This window comes from Phalacrocorax carbo, chromosome 6 (assembly GCF_963921805.1).
Source record: "Phalacrocorax carbo chromosome 6, bPhaCar2.1, whole genome shotgun sequence".
NCBI lineage: Eukaryota > Metazoa > Chordata > Aves > Suliformes > Phalacrocoracidae > Phalacrocorax > Phalacrocorax carbo.
Genome location: NC_087518.1, coordinates 61,333,429 through 61,349,837, shown reverse-complemented (window position 1 = coordinate 61,349,837; position 16,409 = coordinate 61,333,429). Strand labels below are relative to the sequence as shown.

Genomic DNA, 16,409 nt, shown 5'->3' with positions numbered 1-16,409 from the left:
GGCAGCGCCGTCCCTCATGACTGTCAGCACCCAGCGCAAACCATCCCTGCCCAAATGAAGGCCTGAGCCAAGAGAGGCTTTATCTTGTGCGCAAATACAGATTTGACATTTTTTCCAGCCCTGCTCGGGTCACTAATTAAAAGCCGAGGAAGTGAGCACACATGAAATCATTCCTTCCATACAGGCAGACAGCTGGAGAGAAATTCCAGCCTGTTTCCACTCTTTTGTCTTCAGGGCATTTTTGGAATTTCCTTCAGGAAGTGAGGTTATGACCCAGAGCCTTCCTCGGTGAGTCGGCTCTCGTTTCCCACAGTAAACCTTGCACAGCAATGACATACAGTACAAGAAGGTGAGGTTTATCTTCACACTCCAACTGCATCCTGTACAAGCTCCACAGAACTTAAAAGTAACACCGAGAGGGAACGGCCGCAAGAGAGGAAAGGCAAGCCAAGGCTTTGGAAGAAGTCGGGCAGTACCTATTCATCTGCGCTGCCACGGTCTTTGCTGGTGGGCCCAGCGGTTACGTAGCTGAGGCCGCCATTCTATGTTTCACAGCCTTCCTGATGTTTGCAGTAAGCTAAGAATTGAACTTACAGATTATATTAGTGATAAAAGTGAATTATTTCACTTATTCTGCTCTAGGCAGTCATGGCTTAAAACCGGCGGGCGTCTGGTTTGCCTTCTGCTTGCGCTTCATTAGCTGTTGGAGAAAAATCACTACTGTCGAGATTCTTTTAATGGCATTTCATTGAACCGGCATGTGCTGACGAAAAATTGTATTCTAGCTCATTTGGTATTCCAGTTCATTTGGTGTTTAACATGAGCCCGTAAGTGGCGTTACGCATCTTATGTCCCCGCGGAATTGGCTTAATCCCAGCATATGCTGAAATCAAGGAATTCTTTCACTGACTTCTGTCAACAAGAAACCACGCCTGGCATGAAACCCCCCACAACAGCAGAAAACTACTAGTGATCTGATAACAGCTTCTTTAAAAAAATCAGTTTATTAATGTTTAGAAGTCAATAAAGCTATGTGCAAATTGAACAATAAAAGTCAAACTTTTTAAATACTATTTTTTAAACCAGAAAAAAAAAAAAATCCGTTTAATTGCACTGGAAGTTTTACTACAAAGGTAATAAATTTTCTTTAAAAAATACCACCCCTAGGAACTGCCCGTAACTGTAAATCAGTCAACTGCTCTCAGCTACCCCAGATATACCACTTTTGTTACAGTAATACTCCAGGGCACGAAGGCTCCTGCATCTCATTAACTTGTTTACATTGTACACATTCAACCCCATTAGCACAGGTTAGAAAAACAGACGAGTAAAAACGATGCTGTAAAACAAATACATTCAATTTAATGACAGGTACTTCTTCCGTGAACTGATAAAATACAGACATGTTTGCTGAAATTATAAACATTAATAAAATGTGCCAAAACATATTGCATTTTGTTACGGAAGTGCATTTATCTATAGCCATTTCACTTCAGCTTTCCTTTTGCTTTTCTGAAACTCAAGGTATTCTTCTCAGGTGTTCCGACCGACCTTCGCCTTTGGAAGGACCGTGAACCTGACACTGACAAGCCTTTTTAGTTTTTCGCTCTTCTTTCTTAGGCAAAACCCCTGCCGCCGTCAACGGTATGTTACACTTTTGGATTTACCTTCAGTCGTCTTGAAGGGAAACGACCTTTAGTTCTACCTTGCATTTGTCATGATAATGCAGCTTATTTAATGCTATGGAATAACAAGGCAATCAACGTCTGGGGCCAAATGCTGCTCTGAGCTACTCCATGAAATCTGACACAGCCAACGGAATTGTACAGGTGGAAGTAACTGCAGAGTCTGGCTCGTGGTCTTCAAACGGAACAGGGACTGACAGCAAAGATTCACAGCTCTGATCTCGCTAAATGAACCCCAACGGCTTTGGACTTTGCACATAAAACCTTATGACTTACGGAAAAACTCTGGAAAGTGATGCCGAATTATGGTTGTACATGGTTTAAATTATATTTGTGTGATCTCTTTCCTTGTTACGTGCTAAACAAACGCTCCTGACCAAGGATACCAGAGCCACCACTAAACTCAGTACAGAAAGATCTTTGTGTCAGGGGTTTGCTGCAAGTAAAGGAGAAATAACTTCACATTCTTTTCACAGGGAAAAAAAAAAAAGAAAGATTCATTCTCCCTCTCCCGCCTCCCCCTCTCTCTTTCTCTCGCACACACCAGGCATCATTTCACCAAGGCATCAGTCTTTCAGAGTTACTAAGGAGATTTCAGGATATGAATGAGCCTGACAATCCTCGGCTGCCTCAGTGCAAAGACAAAACATGCTCCAGGGAAAAAGATTTTTCAAGCCAGAACAGTCTGTCCCGTTTCTTGAACTCCAGCCTCGCAAGTGCACCGTTTGCCTCGTTAGAACTAATGCTACTTGCTCACTTCGCCCAACGCTGCCGCCGTGAGCGGGGGGCGTCTCAGCTCCCCCATTTCAGAGGAAGGCTCTGAAATACACCCCCGTGGTTACTCCTAAGATGATGAGGTAACGTTGCCCGAAGACATGATGGTTTCAGGACGGTCGCCTTCCTCCTTCTGTGGGTGGGAGGAGTTGTCAGACTTACTCCGGCTGAACTCCATCCCTCCGATGATCGGCCTCTTGAATTTGGTCCCCGAATCAGCCGGGGGACATTTGCAGCAGCACAGGATCTTGATGAAAGCCCTCCGCATCTCTTTGTTTGTCAAGGTGTAGATGATAGGGTTCGTGGCTGAGTTGAGCACGGCCAGTACTAAGAAATATTCTGCTTTATAGAGGATTGGGCAGGTCTTCACTTTACAGCCCACATCCAGCAAAAGCAGGATGAACAAGGGAGCCCAGCAGGCAATGAAGGCAGTCAGGACTATGATCACTGTCTTGAGCAAGGCTAGCGACTTTTCTGAGCTCCTAGTAGCTTTGGTAATGTTTTTCCGAAACGTCAGCCTGCGGCTCCTAGTCCTCACCATGGAGTAGATCCTGCAATAGAGGACGACAATAGATAGCAAAAGGCCAGTGAAAACGGTGGTGCAAAAGAGAATATAGTGCTTGTGGTAGAGGGGCAGCACGGTGGAGCAGTCGGACAAGAGGTTGATGCAGTTCCAGCCCATGATGGGGAGTCCCCCAAGGATCACGGAGATCACCCAGCATGCGCTGATCAGCAGGAAGGAGCGGAAGCTGTTGCTGCCATTGTGGAGTTTCATCTTCAGCATGGTGATGTATCTCTCGATGGCAATGGCCAACAAGCTGAACACAGAAGCTGACAAGGCCACGAACATGCTGCCTTCCCTTACAAACCACTGGGAGCGGGTGAGGCTGTAGGTTTTGTGCCCAGAGAGCAGGAGGTTGGCAGTGTACGCCACGCCAGCCAGCAAGTCCGAAAGAGCCAAGTTCCCAATGAAATAGTACATGGGTCTGTGGAACTTCTTGGTTTTCCAGATGGTGAGCAAGACAAAAATGTTCTCTAAGATTATAAAGCAGCAAATGATGATAAAAACCACCGATGTCACTTTTATTCCACTGTCCGCATTCTCATTTAGCTTTCCCGTGTAATTATAATGCTCTTTGATGACATAGTTGACATCAGTGCTGGTGAGGTTGCTGACGACCTTCGGCGGGGCGGTGGTGCCGGAGCTCATGGTGCCCAGCTGGGCGCCGCTGCCCCAGCGGCCGCCGGACGGTGACGCCGAGCGCAAACCCGGCGGCTGCCCCGCAGCAATGCGGCCCGCCCGGCTCTGCCGCACGGCCTCAGAAACAGCAGCCCTGGGAACGAGAGGCACAAAGCCCACAGTTAAAAGGAGGCAGGTGAACACGTAACAAGTGATAAACATTTAGGACAGTCTGCTGGTTTAGTTGTATCTCAGAGCCACGAATGTATTCACACATGAATCACCATCGTTTGGCTATCAACAAACATTTAAAAGGCGGTTAGGCACATTCAACAGGTAAAGCTAATAAGACAAAGAAAGCCCTGTCGCGCAGAGCTGAACAGGTACATCGGAGTCGGCAAGGGCTGCGTTACTGGGCTCCTTCCAGCGGAAAAGGTCTCCCGCCGCCCCAGTGATGGGTTCTAGAGTGTCTTTTTCTTCAGTAGGAAACACGCCTTGCAGTGCAACAGCAGAGATTTACAGAGGGAAAAGGCTTGATTTGCTTTAACTGCAAACGCAGGAAAGCCTGCACAGGAATTACTTGATGGGAGACCTGCATTCTGCTCCGCTAATAAAGCCCGACCGTGCTTTGGAAGGGGGCGGTTATGCAATTCACTGATGCCATCTCAAACAGTGGTGAATTCACTGATGTCTATAGGCAAGAGATCGTCTCGGAGCGGTAAACAGGAAAGGGGTGACCTTGCTAAATAAAAGTAAGAATGTGCTTTGTAAAACCCGGAGCAGGAGAAAGTTTAGAAAATCAAGAGAAGACATGTGAATAAGCTAGATGGGAAGCCCATTCCGTCAGTCTGAAACAAAGAATGGCAAAAAAATACCTTGCACTTGAATAATTAGCAGCGCAAGCGTTTGAAATGGGCATGATCAAGGGATGCAGGCACAGAGGGAACTCCTTTTACATCGGAACATTTTCTAGTGGGCATTTAAAGAGAATTAAAGATGTGAAATCATGCAAGGAGAGAACAGACAAAGTTGTTGAATTACAGCCTAAGCGGGGCAAAGGGGGAGGTGCGAGGCCAGGGTCGCGGCTCCCCCCCTGCGCCGGGCTCCAGCTGCACTGCCCTGCACCCCGCACTGCTCCTGTCCCGCACCTCGCACCGCTCCTGTCCCGCACCTCGCACCGCTCCTGTCCCGCACCTCGCACTGCTCCCGCCCCCTGCCCTGCACGTCGCACCGCACCTCGCAGCGCTCCTGCCCCGCACCGCTCCCGCACCGCTTCTGTCCCGCGCCCTGCACTGCACCTCGCACCGCTCCTGCCCCGCACCTCTTCTGCCTCCTGCCCTGCACTGCTGCTTCACACCGCTCCTGCCCCGCACCTCTTCTGCCCCCCGTCCTGCACCTCGCACCACTCCTGCCCCGCACTGCTTCTGCTTCACACCGCTCCTGCCCCGCACCTCATCTGCCCCCTGCCCTGCACGTTGCACCGCACCCCGCAGCGCTTCTGCTTCACACCGCTCCCGCACCGCTCCTGCCCCGCGTCTCACACCGCTCCCGCACCGCACCGCTCCTGCACTACACCTCGCACCGCTCCTGTCCCGCATCCCGCACCGCTCCCGCACCGCACGGCGGGTCCCGGGGAGCCCCCTCGCCTCTCTCCCTTCGCGGTGCCGTGCGCGGCCGCAGCTCGCCGAGCCTCACCTCGCTCAAGCGCGGCGCGGAGCCCCCCTCGGCCCCGCACATCTCGCGTGTTCGCGGAGCGACTCAAGCGGCCGGGCCGGGGGCCGGGTGCTTTTAGTGTTCGTGCCGCCGCAGCTCTCCGCCCCGCCGCGATCGTGCCCTCCCGCCCCCGGCCCGCCCCCGGCCCGGCCCCCGCACCCCGCCCCGCGGGAGGCGGCGGCTCCCTCCCACCGCCCAGGGCCGGCACAGGAGGGGTGAGGCCGAAGGACGCGTCCTGCGTGGCACCGCAGCCCCCGCTGCTGCGGGACCGCGCAAGGAGCGCTTGAGGAAATACCTGGAAGAGGCTCGGCCAGGCTGGGGCCCCGCCGGTGTGTCTGTGTGTCTGTCCTGGCAGGCGCAGCGGCGGTGCCGGCTGTCACCCGCGCTCGGGGCCGTGCAGGCTCCCGGGGCGCTGGGCGACCCCCGCAGCCCCGTGGGACACCTCCCAACCCCGTGGGTGACCCCCTACAGCCCCGTGGGTGACCCCCCCCAGCCCCGTGGGTCAGCCCAAAGGCAGAACTGGGCACCGGCCCGTGGGGACTCGCCTCACACCACTGTTAAACACGACCCCGTGTTGGTGCTTCCACGTGCAAATAAAAAAGTCTTTGAAGGTTCAGAAGACGGCGTCAGGTACCTACATGTGTGAAAATACGGAGCAAAGTTTTAAGTTTTAAAACTAAATGGGTAACGACACCTACTTACGGTGGTAACAGCACTATTACAGAGGCTGAGAAAGGAGTGAGTTTAGGTTTTATAATTCCTTCCCTCTTCAAACTTTTAAAAGAAAAACCACCTCGGCGTACATGAAATGCCAGCTCTGTTGGTAATGCGCTGTTGCGCTTAGTACGGAAATTCTCCTCTTTCCCCTTGCTCTGTTCTCTCTCACTCCACTCCAAATTGACACGCAAAAGACCATCCCAACAGGCCAGAGCTCAACAGCTCAGGTCCCTCAGCTCAGAGCATCGCACCCCAACCGGCAGGAGCAGTCGTTACGGGGAAGCAGCTTTCCTCTGGAAGCCAGAGTAACTCTACCCTCAGGTAGTCAGGCCCTCATTTATGCTAACAGCCACGCTTCAATTGCTCCACGCCTCTCCCAGAATGACTCAGATAAATTACACTGGCAAACAGACATTTACCCTTCCACCACAAAGCTAGAAACTTGAACAGATATTTGGCTTTTCCACCACAAAGCTAGAAACTTGAAAAGATGTTCGGCTTCCTGAGAGCCTGGAGGAAAATACAGCCGTTAAATTACAACTGTCAGAAAAAGCATGTGAGATAAATCATGCTTGAGGTTGACATATGCATCCCCTGCAACTGCCTGACATACCCCAGATATTTCAAGCTTTCTCCCTTATTTAGCTAATTTATAGCAAATATTAAATAAAAGTGCGTTCAGTAGGCGTTTTCCTCTAGGAAATAATTCTCCCGTAATTTTAAGCGAGAGGAACGTATTAAAGGAACGTGCTTTAATTAAAGGACAGAATGACTCAGGGTTTCAGCAGCCAGACGTACTGGCTTTCATGCTTAGGTTGTCGGTTAACCAGCTGAGAGGGCTCCAGCTCAGAGATGCGAGATCCAACAAATTGTTTGTCAGAGGCTATGTAAAATACCTGGGCAATTTCAGTTCCACTCCAAACACTTGGGTATTTGTATCACAAAAAGCATCATTAAAATTAGATGACCGCACACATTTATAGCCCTCTTGGCATCTCAGCAGAGAGGAAACTGAAATCAGCTTCGTTCTTCTCAGGCAAATGAAGCCAGATGGGCTGGATTTGCACCCAAGGCCGCCCGAAACCTCAGCAGTGACAGGTTACCGTGGCTCGGCAGCGCAGGTTGCAGCCTGCTCAAAAGGACTGAGACACAGACAGAGGGAAATTCAGGTTGGTCCGGCCAAGAGTCTGCTGGGAAGTATTTAGCGAGGCCATTTCCACCAGGGTTGTGCTCCATCCCCACCATCAGAATGAGAACTCACCCCTTAGTACCTCCCTCAGCTGCCAGGTCCAGCGTTGAGGAAGCACGACAGGAATCCAGGGCACGCACAGCTCCATCGAGGACTCGGCTCCGGAACCGCCTGCAGCCAGGACAAGGAGGAAGGACAACGCGGTGTTACTTGTGGTGCGTTTCAGGAACACCCAGAACGCAGCTCTCGGCCGAACGGCAGCGGGCGGGCTGCACACACCAAACCGCTGTGACACTGGGATTGACGAAGCTCATCTTTTAGGGTCTGGCACCAGGAAAAGAAAAAAACCTGCCTGCGACAACCAAAGTTCTCGTGGAACCTCCTGAGAGAGCTTAAGTGTAGTGGGGATTTCAGAAATGTGGGTAGTCGCAGGGCAATTTCCTTGCAGGAAAACGCCTTGATCTTGTCAGGAAAGAGGCTGCAGGCTGGGGTGCTCCCACGGCCTGTGTCCTAACAGATCGGCGGCCTCGGGCACCCCCGCAAGACCCCGCTCTCCTGCTGCTGGCACGGCTGGACAACTCGCGATTGCAGCAGAGCGGTGTCTTGACAAGATACTCAAAATCCCTGCAAGACAGGTTAGCAAAGGGTTCTTCTCCAACACATTCTTCTGCACCTTCAAAGAGCCTTTATCTATATAAACAAAAAGTACTTTTATCCATCCTGACGCAACTTAGGCCACAAAGCAGAGCCGCTCCTCCCTGGTGCGTGAGGTCAGGACAGGAGACCCATGAAACAGCACCAACACAACAGGTTTGCTCACCAAGAAGGCACCACGAGTGGCCTGCAGCACCCCCTGAAATTCTCATGAACAGAAGAAACGTAAAAAAACAGCGTAAAAAAAAAATCAGACTCAGGTTTCTGCTGCGATCCCAGAACAAATATTCCCTGTTTTGAATATTTTTTCAAGATCTACATGCGTTGCAGCGTGCTCCTACCTGCGCCTTTAAGCAACTAATACTTTTCAAAATCTGTAAGGAAAAAAAACCCCAAACTCATTTGTTAAAATGGCACCTTAAATGAAGTACAGGCAGGCAGAAAAAACTTAATTGTAATGTTGTGAGATAGCTCGGCCCGCGCTGGGAGACAATGCCGGGAAGCCCTGAGAAAGCAGAGAGAATGCTGAAAGTAAGCGTTTCTGTAGCTGTAGCAAAGCAACAAGTAAAAGAGTAAACAAAGTGATTTTATTAAGCCATTAGCATAACGGTAAATACAAGCCACTGATACTGATTTTTGATCATTGATGAATATTTATTAGGTACTCTGAGTACCCAGGAGAACAATTTAGATTTATTTTCAGTTAAAAATGAATTACTGTTCAGTTGCATCACTTCGGCGGTGCAGCACAATCTGGTTTTAAATTATCCTTTCCACAGCGGATAGGTTAGATGAATTAATTTTCTGTTGAGATTCACAGCATTCCAAAATTCCGTATCTTCTTCCCTCAGATTGAACTCAAAAACCTGGTTTGGAGAAAAAAGAAAAGCGATGAGACCATTGCAGACACTAATGCGCGCATTGTTTAGTATGAGCACTCTGTCATTTAGGTGGCCTGTTTTTAAGTTCTTGATATTGATACATTTAACATTCATTAAATGGCCTTTTTTTGTTTTAAAAGGCTAGCGTAAAAAGTTTGCTATATGGATTTTTGTAAGAATTTGTAATCGATTTTTGGATCACTAAGCTGAACATAACGTTAGGAAAAGCTTCTTTCCAAGAGGAAAGAACCGGAGTAGTTGGGAAAGTGACCCGCAATAGTTTTACTGGGTATCATTGCGGCCAAAACCGCAGCACAATTTAATATAGGTAATCACGATATGTTTTCTTCATATGCATTAAAATGCAGCAGAAGTCCTACAGTAATCAAACTGTATATCGCAGCATGAGAAAACTTTCTGAAGGTTAATTTTTTTTATTCCAGTGATACGGATCAGTCAACTCGCGCCCTACTGCGCATCTTCCGCTAGGGCGAACTAACGACGTTAACGGACATGATAATGGAACGTAACAGCAGCCTTAGGTGGAAAATCCAGAGTTATCTGACAGACTACAGATATTACTTATCTGTAATATTGGAGGTGTGTGTGCAAAATAACCATTTCCAGAAAAAAAATCCCCAAACAAAACCACCTGTGATGATTTTTCAGATTGATCAAAGGTACTTATACCTGGTTGATAGGGCATTCGTGATGATGGTGCAAAAATCTCACAAACCATGTGATACAAAACAGCTGGTAACTGTTTCTTTAATACAAAAAGTCCATTAAATATATTTTTTTCAACATCGGGAAAGTGAATTTATACCACAGTACAGGTATGACCTTGACAGCTACGTTTCCGATTCATCTTCCACCGCCTTTATACTGCACCTAAAGCAAGTGATTTACTGTGAAATCATCTTGGCAACATTTTACTTATGGATATTCAGTGGGATGAAGAACCACTAGGAAAGAATGAATTCAGAGAAAAAAAAACACCTAGAACAAAACAACCCACCAATCTCTGCGCTCCTTGTTACCAGGAAACTGTGAAAGTAATTGTACATCACCCCCGCCACCCCCTTCCAAATTTCACAGCCAAGTTATGAACTTAGCACTAGTTCATTATAATGGAATTTTGCAGCCTCATCTAGAAAGTCCTGGAAATCGACTTTACTGGAGAAAAAATAGAGCAACCATTGACAGGATGACAATGCTGCCAACACACTCTTCAATTTCCTATATTAGTAGTTCAGCAACAGCATGGTCCTCAGGGGGCACTGGCTGGCAAAAACACCGTGAAGATCATAAATACTCCTCTTGGGCGCAGTGACTGAGACCTGGTACCACGGATCTGTGCGACGCGGCTTAGAGGAGCACATCCCACAGCCTTGGCCATGCCTACAACGGCGTACAGAGCGATACGCGTTACGATCACCGTTGTTGACTGAAATTCGTTTCAGGCTTTGTGCTCCTCTTTTTTTTGTTGTTTTTCCGATGGGCAGTGGCAGGGTTTGGAGATGGTTCTCATGCTCTGGTCCCCTAGAAGTCATTACTATTCTATAACAGTCCTGGCAGCTGTAATTAGTCCTATGTGATGCTGCTGATGGATAAGCAGCAATTCATAAAGACAAACAGTGAGGCTGCATCATCTATATCACAAATATAATGCGGGCTCACTACAAGGCAGTGCACAGACTTGACGTTCTCTTACAAAAGCGCAGACACCTTAATAGAGGCTGCAAGAAGTGTGAAAATATTAAGTACAGAAAAAGACTCCCAGCAGAGCAACAGGGAAAGCTGCCAGAAGGTTGGCTTCTCTGCTGTTTTCACCCAGCACGCTATAGTCAGAGATGAGCTTCAAAGCTTTGGAAGGGGGTTGGCCACGCGGAAAGAGTTAAGTGCTTGGATTCAATTAGTGCCAGCAAGAGCTACTCCACCGTTGCCCCATTTTCAAAACTATGGGGTTAATGTCAGCTTTCCTGGCAGAACAGTTCAGCACTGCTGTTTTAAAAAGAAAATCAGCTGGTGTTAACCACAGTGCAAAAAGAAGGGTGAATATTTCGCAGCCTGCTTGGCTTGGTGGATTTGTGAAGTTACTAGTATTACACACACTAGTCCGAAAAACATCTTGAAAGTTATCTTGGGGCACAGCTGCGGTAGAAACACTTCTGCAGCCTGATTAAGAAAGATTTTCCTGAAGTACGCACTTAATGAAACCATTCCTGTTATTTTCCAATTAAACGTTCTTAGGTGCCTTCATCCCCAGTAGTATAAGAGATGAAATTCAGAAATAGGCAAGGAAAAGGAGAGAGGGAGCCACGCCGAGTCAGACAGGAAAAGCGACTTGGCCGCACAGAAAGTGGCCTCACCCTTTCCACCGACTTTCAGTTTATTTTATTCCTTTCCTTATTTGTTTCAAGAGAGTTCCCTTCCATTAAGGGTCACAGGGCTCCGGCAAAGGCAGCTGACTGCGCTGAGGTAGATAACACTGATAAATTGTACCTTAATTTAAATAACGGTTTATCTCAACTAGAAAGGAGTCACTAGCATAAATCAGTCACTATCATAATCAGTCACTATCACAATCAGTCACTAGCATAAATGACCTACAGAATACGGAAGAGCAAGTGCCTTTGATTTTCAGGTCTACTCCCTGTTCTTATTGGCAAGACGATGGGTTATACCGATAAAATGGATGCATTGCTGCATCTTAAAAAAGGTCACTGTAGAAAGGTGAGAAAGTTAAGCTTGTCTTACAGAAATATGGACAAGAGGAAGAACTTCAGTGCTGGGGAAGAATACGCATATAATTCCAAGAGTTCCCTTGAGGGATGAATTCTGAGTTTAAACAAAACAAAACAAAAATATCTTAAAAACGAGCCCTGCCAGGCTAACTGACCAAAGAAGAAATTAAAAAATGGAGCTAAACGTCCTGATTTTGTATGTTCAGCACTTTTATATCCTTTTGGTCTTCTAGGTTCTGCTTCTATTACTGAACATCACTCCTCATTGCTACCCCTAAACCTCCAGTTTCTTACTAGTTGTCTTATTTCTTTATACTATGATCAAAGTTGTTGGTACTTTAGAAAAGCTCATTTAGATGAGGTGATGTGGACTTACACTTTAGCAGCCTTTAGCTTAGAAAGAGAGCTACCTACCACACCTGTAATGCCAATTTAGTTGTAGAGAGGAGGATAAAGTATGAATCCACTGAGCCTGTCTTTTCCTCTGCAACCTGATCAAAAGTAAAAGAGGATTTGCTCAGTGATTCTGAATTAACATAGTACAAAACCTGTGAAGGCCGTATGCAAAGGAAGAGGCTCCAGTGATATAACCCGAGCGCACAGGAGGTAACGGGGTTCCAATTTCTTGGGGCAATTACAGCTCCCAGCAGAAAGCAACGGCTATTAGCAATGGCACGATGTGCAGAACTGCGCACCACACCTGGGAGAAAGATAGCGTGGGCCAGCTGAGTCCTGGCACTTGGAAGGGTATATTGCCGCAAATGACACTTGGCTTCGTACGTAGGTAAAAGTAAACACTTCTGTGGTTCTAAAGCCGCTCTACCTGGTAGCAAAGGAATTGCTAGGGAAAATGACACAAAAAACCCAAACCAGAAAAAAGTCCTGAACCAACAACAATTAAGTCTGAAGGCAGGTAAGAAAGTATCAGATTAAAACTAACTTGCCACAGCTGCTCCTTAAGAAGAAAACGTTTTTAGCAATACTATTTCTATCTGATAATTCCTTTCGTTACTCATTGTGCTGCTTAGATACCATGATCTAGATCAGAGAAAATGGTGGCTTGATTTCCTAGCAAAAGCAGATGCAGACACAAAAACCATTGTAAAACCCCTTTGACAGAGGGAACAATGAAACGTATCAGTGAATTAGGAAGCCATCCTCACTGCAGCCTAAAGTCATCCATGCAGGGGATTAGCAAGAAAATCTGGTTTAGTTCTGTGTAGCTCAGAACAGGGAGGTAATCAGTCAGAAATAAGTGCAGAAAAAACAGAGCTGTTCTGAGCAACATGGGACTTCTGCCCACGTAACTAGTCCTAACTGGTATTGTTCTGGTAATACTGAAGCTAGAATTTGCTAGCCTCCATAAAGATTGGGCTCACTTTGTATGCATCATTTGTGTTGGAAACAGTATGCGGATGTGATATCTGTTTCTTGAGGAAGAACTAGGGCTAAAACTCCAACTCCTCTTCTGTAGTTTCTGGGAAAGTCTTCACTGCCAAAAAGCCACACTGAGAAAATGCCAGGCACCCGATTCACTTCTAGTCCTCGTTTTATGAATTCAGATACACTGTGAAGCAAGGAGTCCCTCAATAACACAGTAATGGGTTAATAAAGTGACTTTTCAAAAGCAGGATTAGCTGATGACCACTGGTAGAAAGGTTTATTTCCGGGCAAACTTTCCAATTCCCACTTAGACGTTGCCATAATTTTCTGCAAAAACTAAAAAAGCCTAAAAATTACCTGAATTTTATAAATAAGCCTTACTTTTCGGAACTCTTGAACCCTTCATCACAACAGTTAAGCAGGTACATAGCTGTTCTTAGAGACCTAAAGCGGCATTCCCAGATACTGAAGCCCTCAAACTGCAGGCCACGCTTGAAACTCTAGAAAATAACCTGACTGTGGAGTTGTGGATCTTTCTTAGGACCGTACATTGCACAGGTATTAGTGAGTACAGCATTTCATACAACATCTTGTATTTTAAAATAATAAATAACACATTAATGATTCCAGAGGCAAATCTAGACAAATTTTCATGCAAATGTTCACCGGGAAAAACCAGCCAATTATTCTGTTATCAAAAAGGTAAGTTTGTCTGTATTTTAGCTGAGCTGTATAGAAGCTGTACTTCGAGAACAAACAATGCAGGCTAGAATATATGACTGCTGCAAGTCCCTTCTTGATAAAAAACGAAGGAGCTTTGTTTCACGATATGACTAAAGCAGAACAGCACTGGGAAAACTGCCTCAGGAAGTCCACACACAATATAAATCATAGTCAGATTTTCCATACCTTTCTAGACACAGGAACTCCTAAAATATCAAACCAATGGGACCAGAAGTTGAACACTCGGCCGATAAAAGACGCTGCGGACATATTTCTCAAAACAGATCTGTAAACTCCATAGATATATTTAATCTGAGAAACAGTACAGTCTCTTAATGAGATTTCCTGGACAAATCCAAAAGGAAAGCTAAACTTTTACTCAACGCTACACAAAACTCACCAGAATTTCCAGTAAAAGAAGATCACTAATAACAAAGATGCTTCTTTGGCTCTTGGAGCTTGCTGCTCAATCCTGAGCCATGAAGACAGTTTATTTGTACATGGGCTTCCCCGGAAAGATTTCTACTTTGATATACCTACAGGCTAGTAAATAATACGCATAGAACACTCTGAGTCAATGCCATTATTATGCAATGATACACATAAAACATTTTCTGGTGATATTGTTTATTAAAGTGAGATTATATTTTTGATGGAGATTTGTAGTATATTCTACCATATAAATACTGTAATAATAATGGTATTAACATTTTTTTCACCCAGCTTTTTCTTCTTCATACACTGTATCCCTCTAGCAAAGTACTTGAAAAATTATTTTGTACTTAACACCTGTTAAGTTGTACATTAGTAGGTAGCACTTTTTCTTACATTTTTACAGAAGGGATATCTCTTGATTAAATGGCCTGACGCAGGGTCAGTGGCATAAACAGGAGGCTTCGCATGGGCTTCAGTAAACTATGGGTCAGGATTTGAGATGGAAATGTAAGATCTCTGTGCAAAATCGCTACCCTCAAAAATACCTTTTGTCTGTTATCAATGTTAAGGATTTCAAATCAGTTATCATGAACAGCAGGCATTAATCTTACAATCATACTCATATTGTGACCTTCCTTGAATTTAAATTACATGGTGTGACTCACTGATCACTGACAAAGGAAAAAGCTCAAACCTTCGTTCACAGAATAAGGCTTGGGTCCCAGGAAACGTGTCTCCCATCATGCATTCCGTTCAGAATGTCAACATCATCTTCTGCTATTGTAAAATCAAACACCTGTGGGAGTGCATACATAGTTAGCATCATGAACACAGAGAGAATCAGGAATGTTTCTGTTATTTAAACGAACCGACACTCATTTAAATGTGAGGCAGAATTTTTCTAAAATTTTCCTTCTGGAAATTCTTATATTTTGTCATAGACAAATATTGCATTAAGCTGACAGGCTCCACTGCGCCCATTGTTCCTTTTGTGACTCATTTTTATTTGTAGACTCTGTTAAGATGGTTTTGTAGCACTCTGGCCTCAGGGTCTAAGACAATGGTAGTATCGAAGGTGTTTTTGACAGCACTCTGTATGGTCACTGCCAGAGGTACGTGAATACCCTGACTGCAGTCCCTCTGGAAACCAAGGTCAGTATTTCACTTACATCCCAATGTTCAGTTTAGAGCGTTACAGTTGTTCTCCTCAGAGCTTCGGCCAAAGAGAATTATCAGAAGGTATCAGGACAGTCACAAAGCTAGCAAACCAAAGGCTACATCTATCTGTTCTACGTCTACTTTGACACAACACTCATGGACCAGCTAACACCGAAGCAGGTACAGTGCTATAGTGACCGGGTACGAACTCGAAAGCAAGCACCTGTCTTCACGCACAGGTTCTTATAGCCACTGACTTCCCCTGTGGCGAGACCTGCAACACGAATGACAGTGTCAGTGTCTTCTTAGCAGGCGTCTTATTCAGACATTATCACTTCAGAACTGAAGTTGCTCTAAGTTGCTCTGTTGTCTTTGTCAGAGCTCCTCCACACTTGATAAAAGGATCCTGTGGAGCCTGAACTGCTGCCAAAGGAGCTCCTCCCATCCTGCGGTATCCAGCAATCGCTGTCTGCTGGAATGACCCTTGTAGTTAAACCTCAGTTCTCAAGTTTTTTAAACCTAAACCAGGGGTCAGTCACAGAACCAGGAACACTATATATTATATCATACACTACGGGCTTGACGAGGTCCATGCTTTCAGCAACTTGACTTGAGGAGGCAGAGACTCAGGGCAACACACTGGCATGGGGGGAAGGAAAAAAAGGGAGATGTGATAAACAACATCCGATGACTGCGCCAGCTCTCCCCTCCTCCTCTCCATCGTAAGTGATTTAAGTTTTGCTGCAATGCAATCCCTCTGGTGCATGAAATGAATTGGTGGGGCCACAGAGTAAACTCTGTAAAAAATAGAATTATTCTGGATTTAAAATATCAAGGGGGAAAATAAAAGAATAAGGAAGGATTTTTAACCTGGTTCCGTTCTCTGATCTGGCTCACCATACACTACCGCAAACAGCCATGCCTGTACCACAGAAGGCAGTGTGCGTGTCAGAATGAACAGGCAAGGCAGGAGCTATATGAAGAGACAGAGCCACCAGAAGAAATCCTCATTGCGTGGACATTGATTTGCACACACACCCATCCCCCACAGCGATTTAACCAGCAGACAGAAGTTTCCTATCTTCTTACAAAGTTTCTTCCTGATTTGCCCAAAGCACACTTTCAGATTAGAGAAATGGAGAGAAAAATGAAGTAAAAAATTAGAAACAG

At 46.1% G+C, this 16,409-nt stretch overlaps 2 protein-coding genes across 5 annotated transcripts in view; both read right to left on the bottom strand.

Annotated features, from left to right (window-relative positions):
- Positions 1 to 985: 985 nt before the first annotated feature.
- S1PR1 (sphingosine-1-phosphate receptor 1) lies at positions 986 to 5,791 on the bottom strand. 2 transcript variants are annotated; one of them, XM_064455613.1, is made up of 3 exons: positions 5,648 to 5,791; positions 4,515 to 4,608; positions 986 to 3,793 (listed from the first exon to the last, which is right to left on the bottom strand). In XM_064455613.1, exons 2-3 carry the CDS (start codon positions 4,556 to 4,558, stop codon positions 2,530 to 2,532), a joined length of 1,308 nt encoding a protein of 435 aa, XP_064311683.1. In that variant the 5' UTR covers positions 4,559 to 4,608; positions 5,648 to 5,791; the 3' UTR covers positions 986 to 2,529. The 2 variants fall into 2 exon arrangements, with proteins under 2 accessions (XP_064311683.1, XP_064311684.1); XM_064455614.1 differs by lacking the exons at positions 4,515 to 4,608; positions 5,648 to 5,791 and adding an exon at positions 5,335 to 5,479.
- A 2,689-nt stretch (positions 5,792 to 8,480) lies between these two features.
- LOC104049365 (uncharacterized oxidoreductase ZK1290.5) overlaps positions 8,481 to 16,409 on the bottom strand; it is a 49,433-nt gene continuing 41,504 nt past the window's right edge. For 2 of the 3 annotated variants that reach the window (XM_064455610.1, XM_064455611.1), the window contains exons 7-8: positions 14,776 to 14,877; positions 8,481 to 8,778 (exon numbers count right to left, since the gene is read on the bottom strand). In XM_064455610.1, coding sequence (XP_064311680.1) covers positions 14,782 to 14,877 — 96 coding nt within the window. In that variant the 3' untranslated portion in view covers positions 8,481 to 8,778; positions 14,776 to 14,781. Of the gene's footprint in view, positions 8,779 to 14,046; positions 14,190 to 14,775; positions 14,878 to 16,409 lie in introns of all 3 variants that reach the window. The other variant, XR_010373507.1, reaches the window with a different exon arrangement.

Bases quoted from the DNA above. Each gene is read 5' to 3' on its own strand.
- S1PR1 (XM_064455613.1), bottom strand. From the start codon at position 4,558: ATGCCCATTTCAAACGCTTGCGCTGCTAATTATTCAAGTGCAAG. The intron at 3,794-4,514 runs GTATTTTTTTGC...TCTCGTTCCCAG, and splicing joins GCTAATTATTCAAGTGCAAG to GGCTGCTGTTTCTGAGGCCG.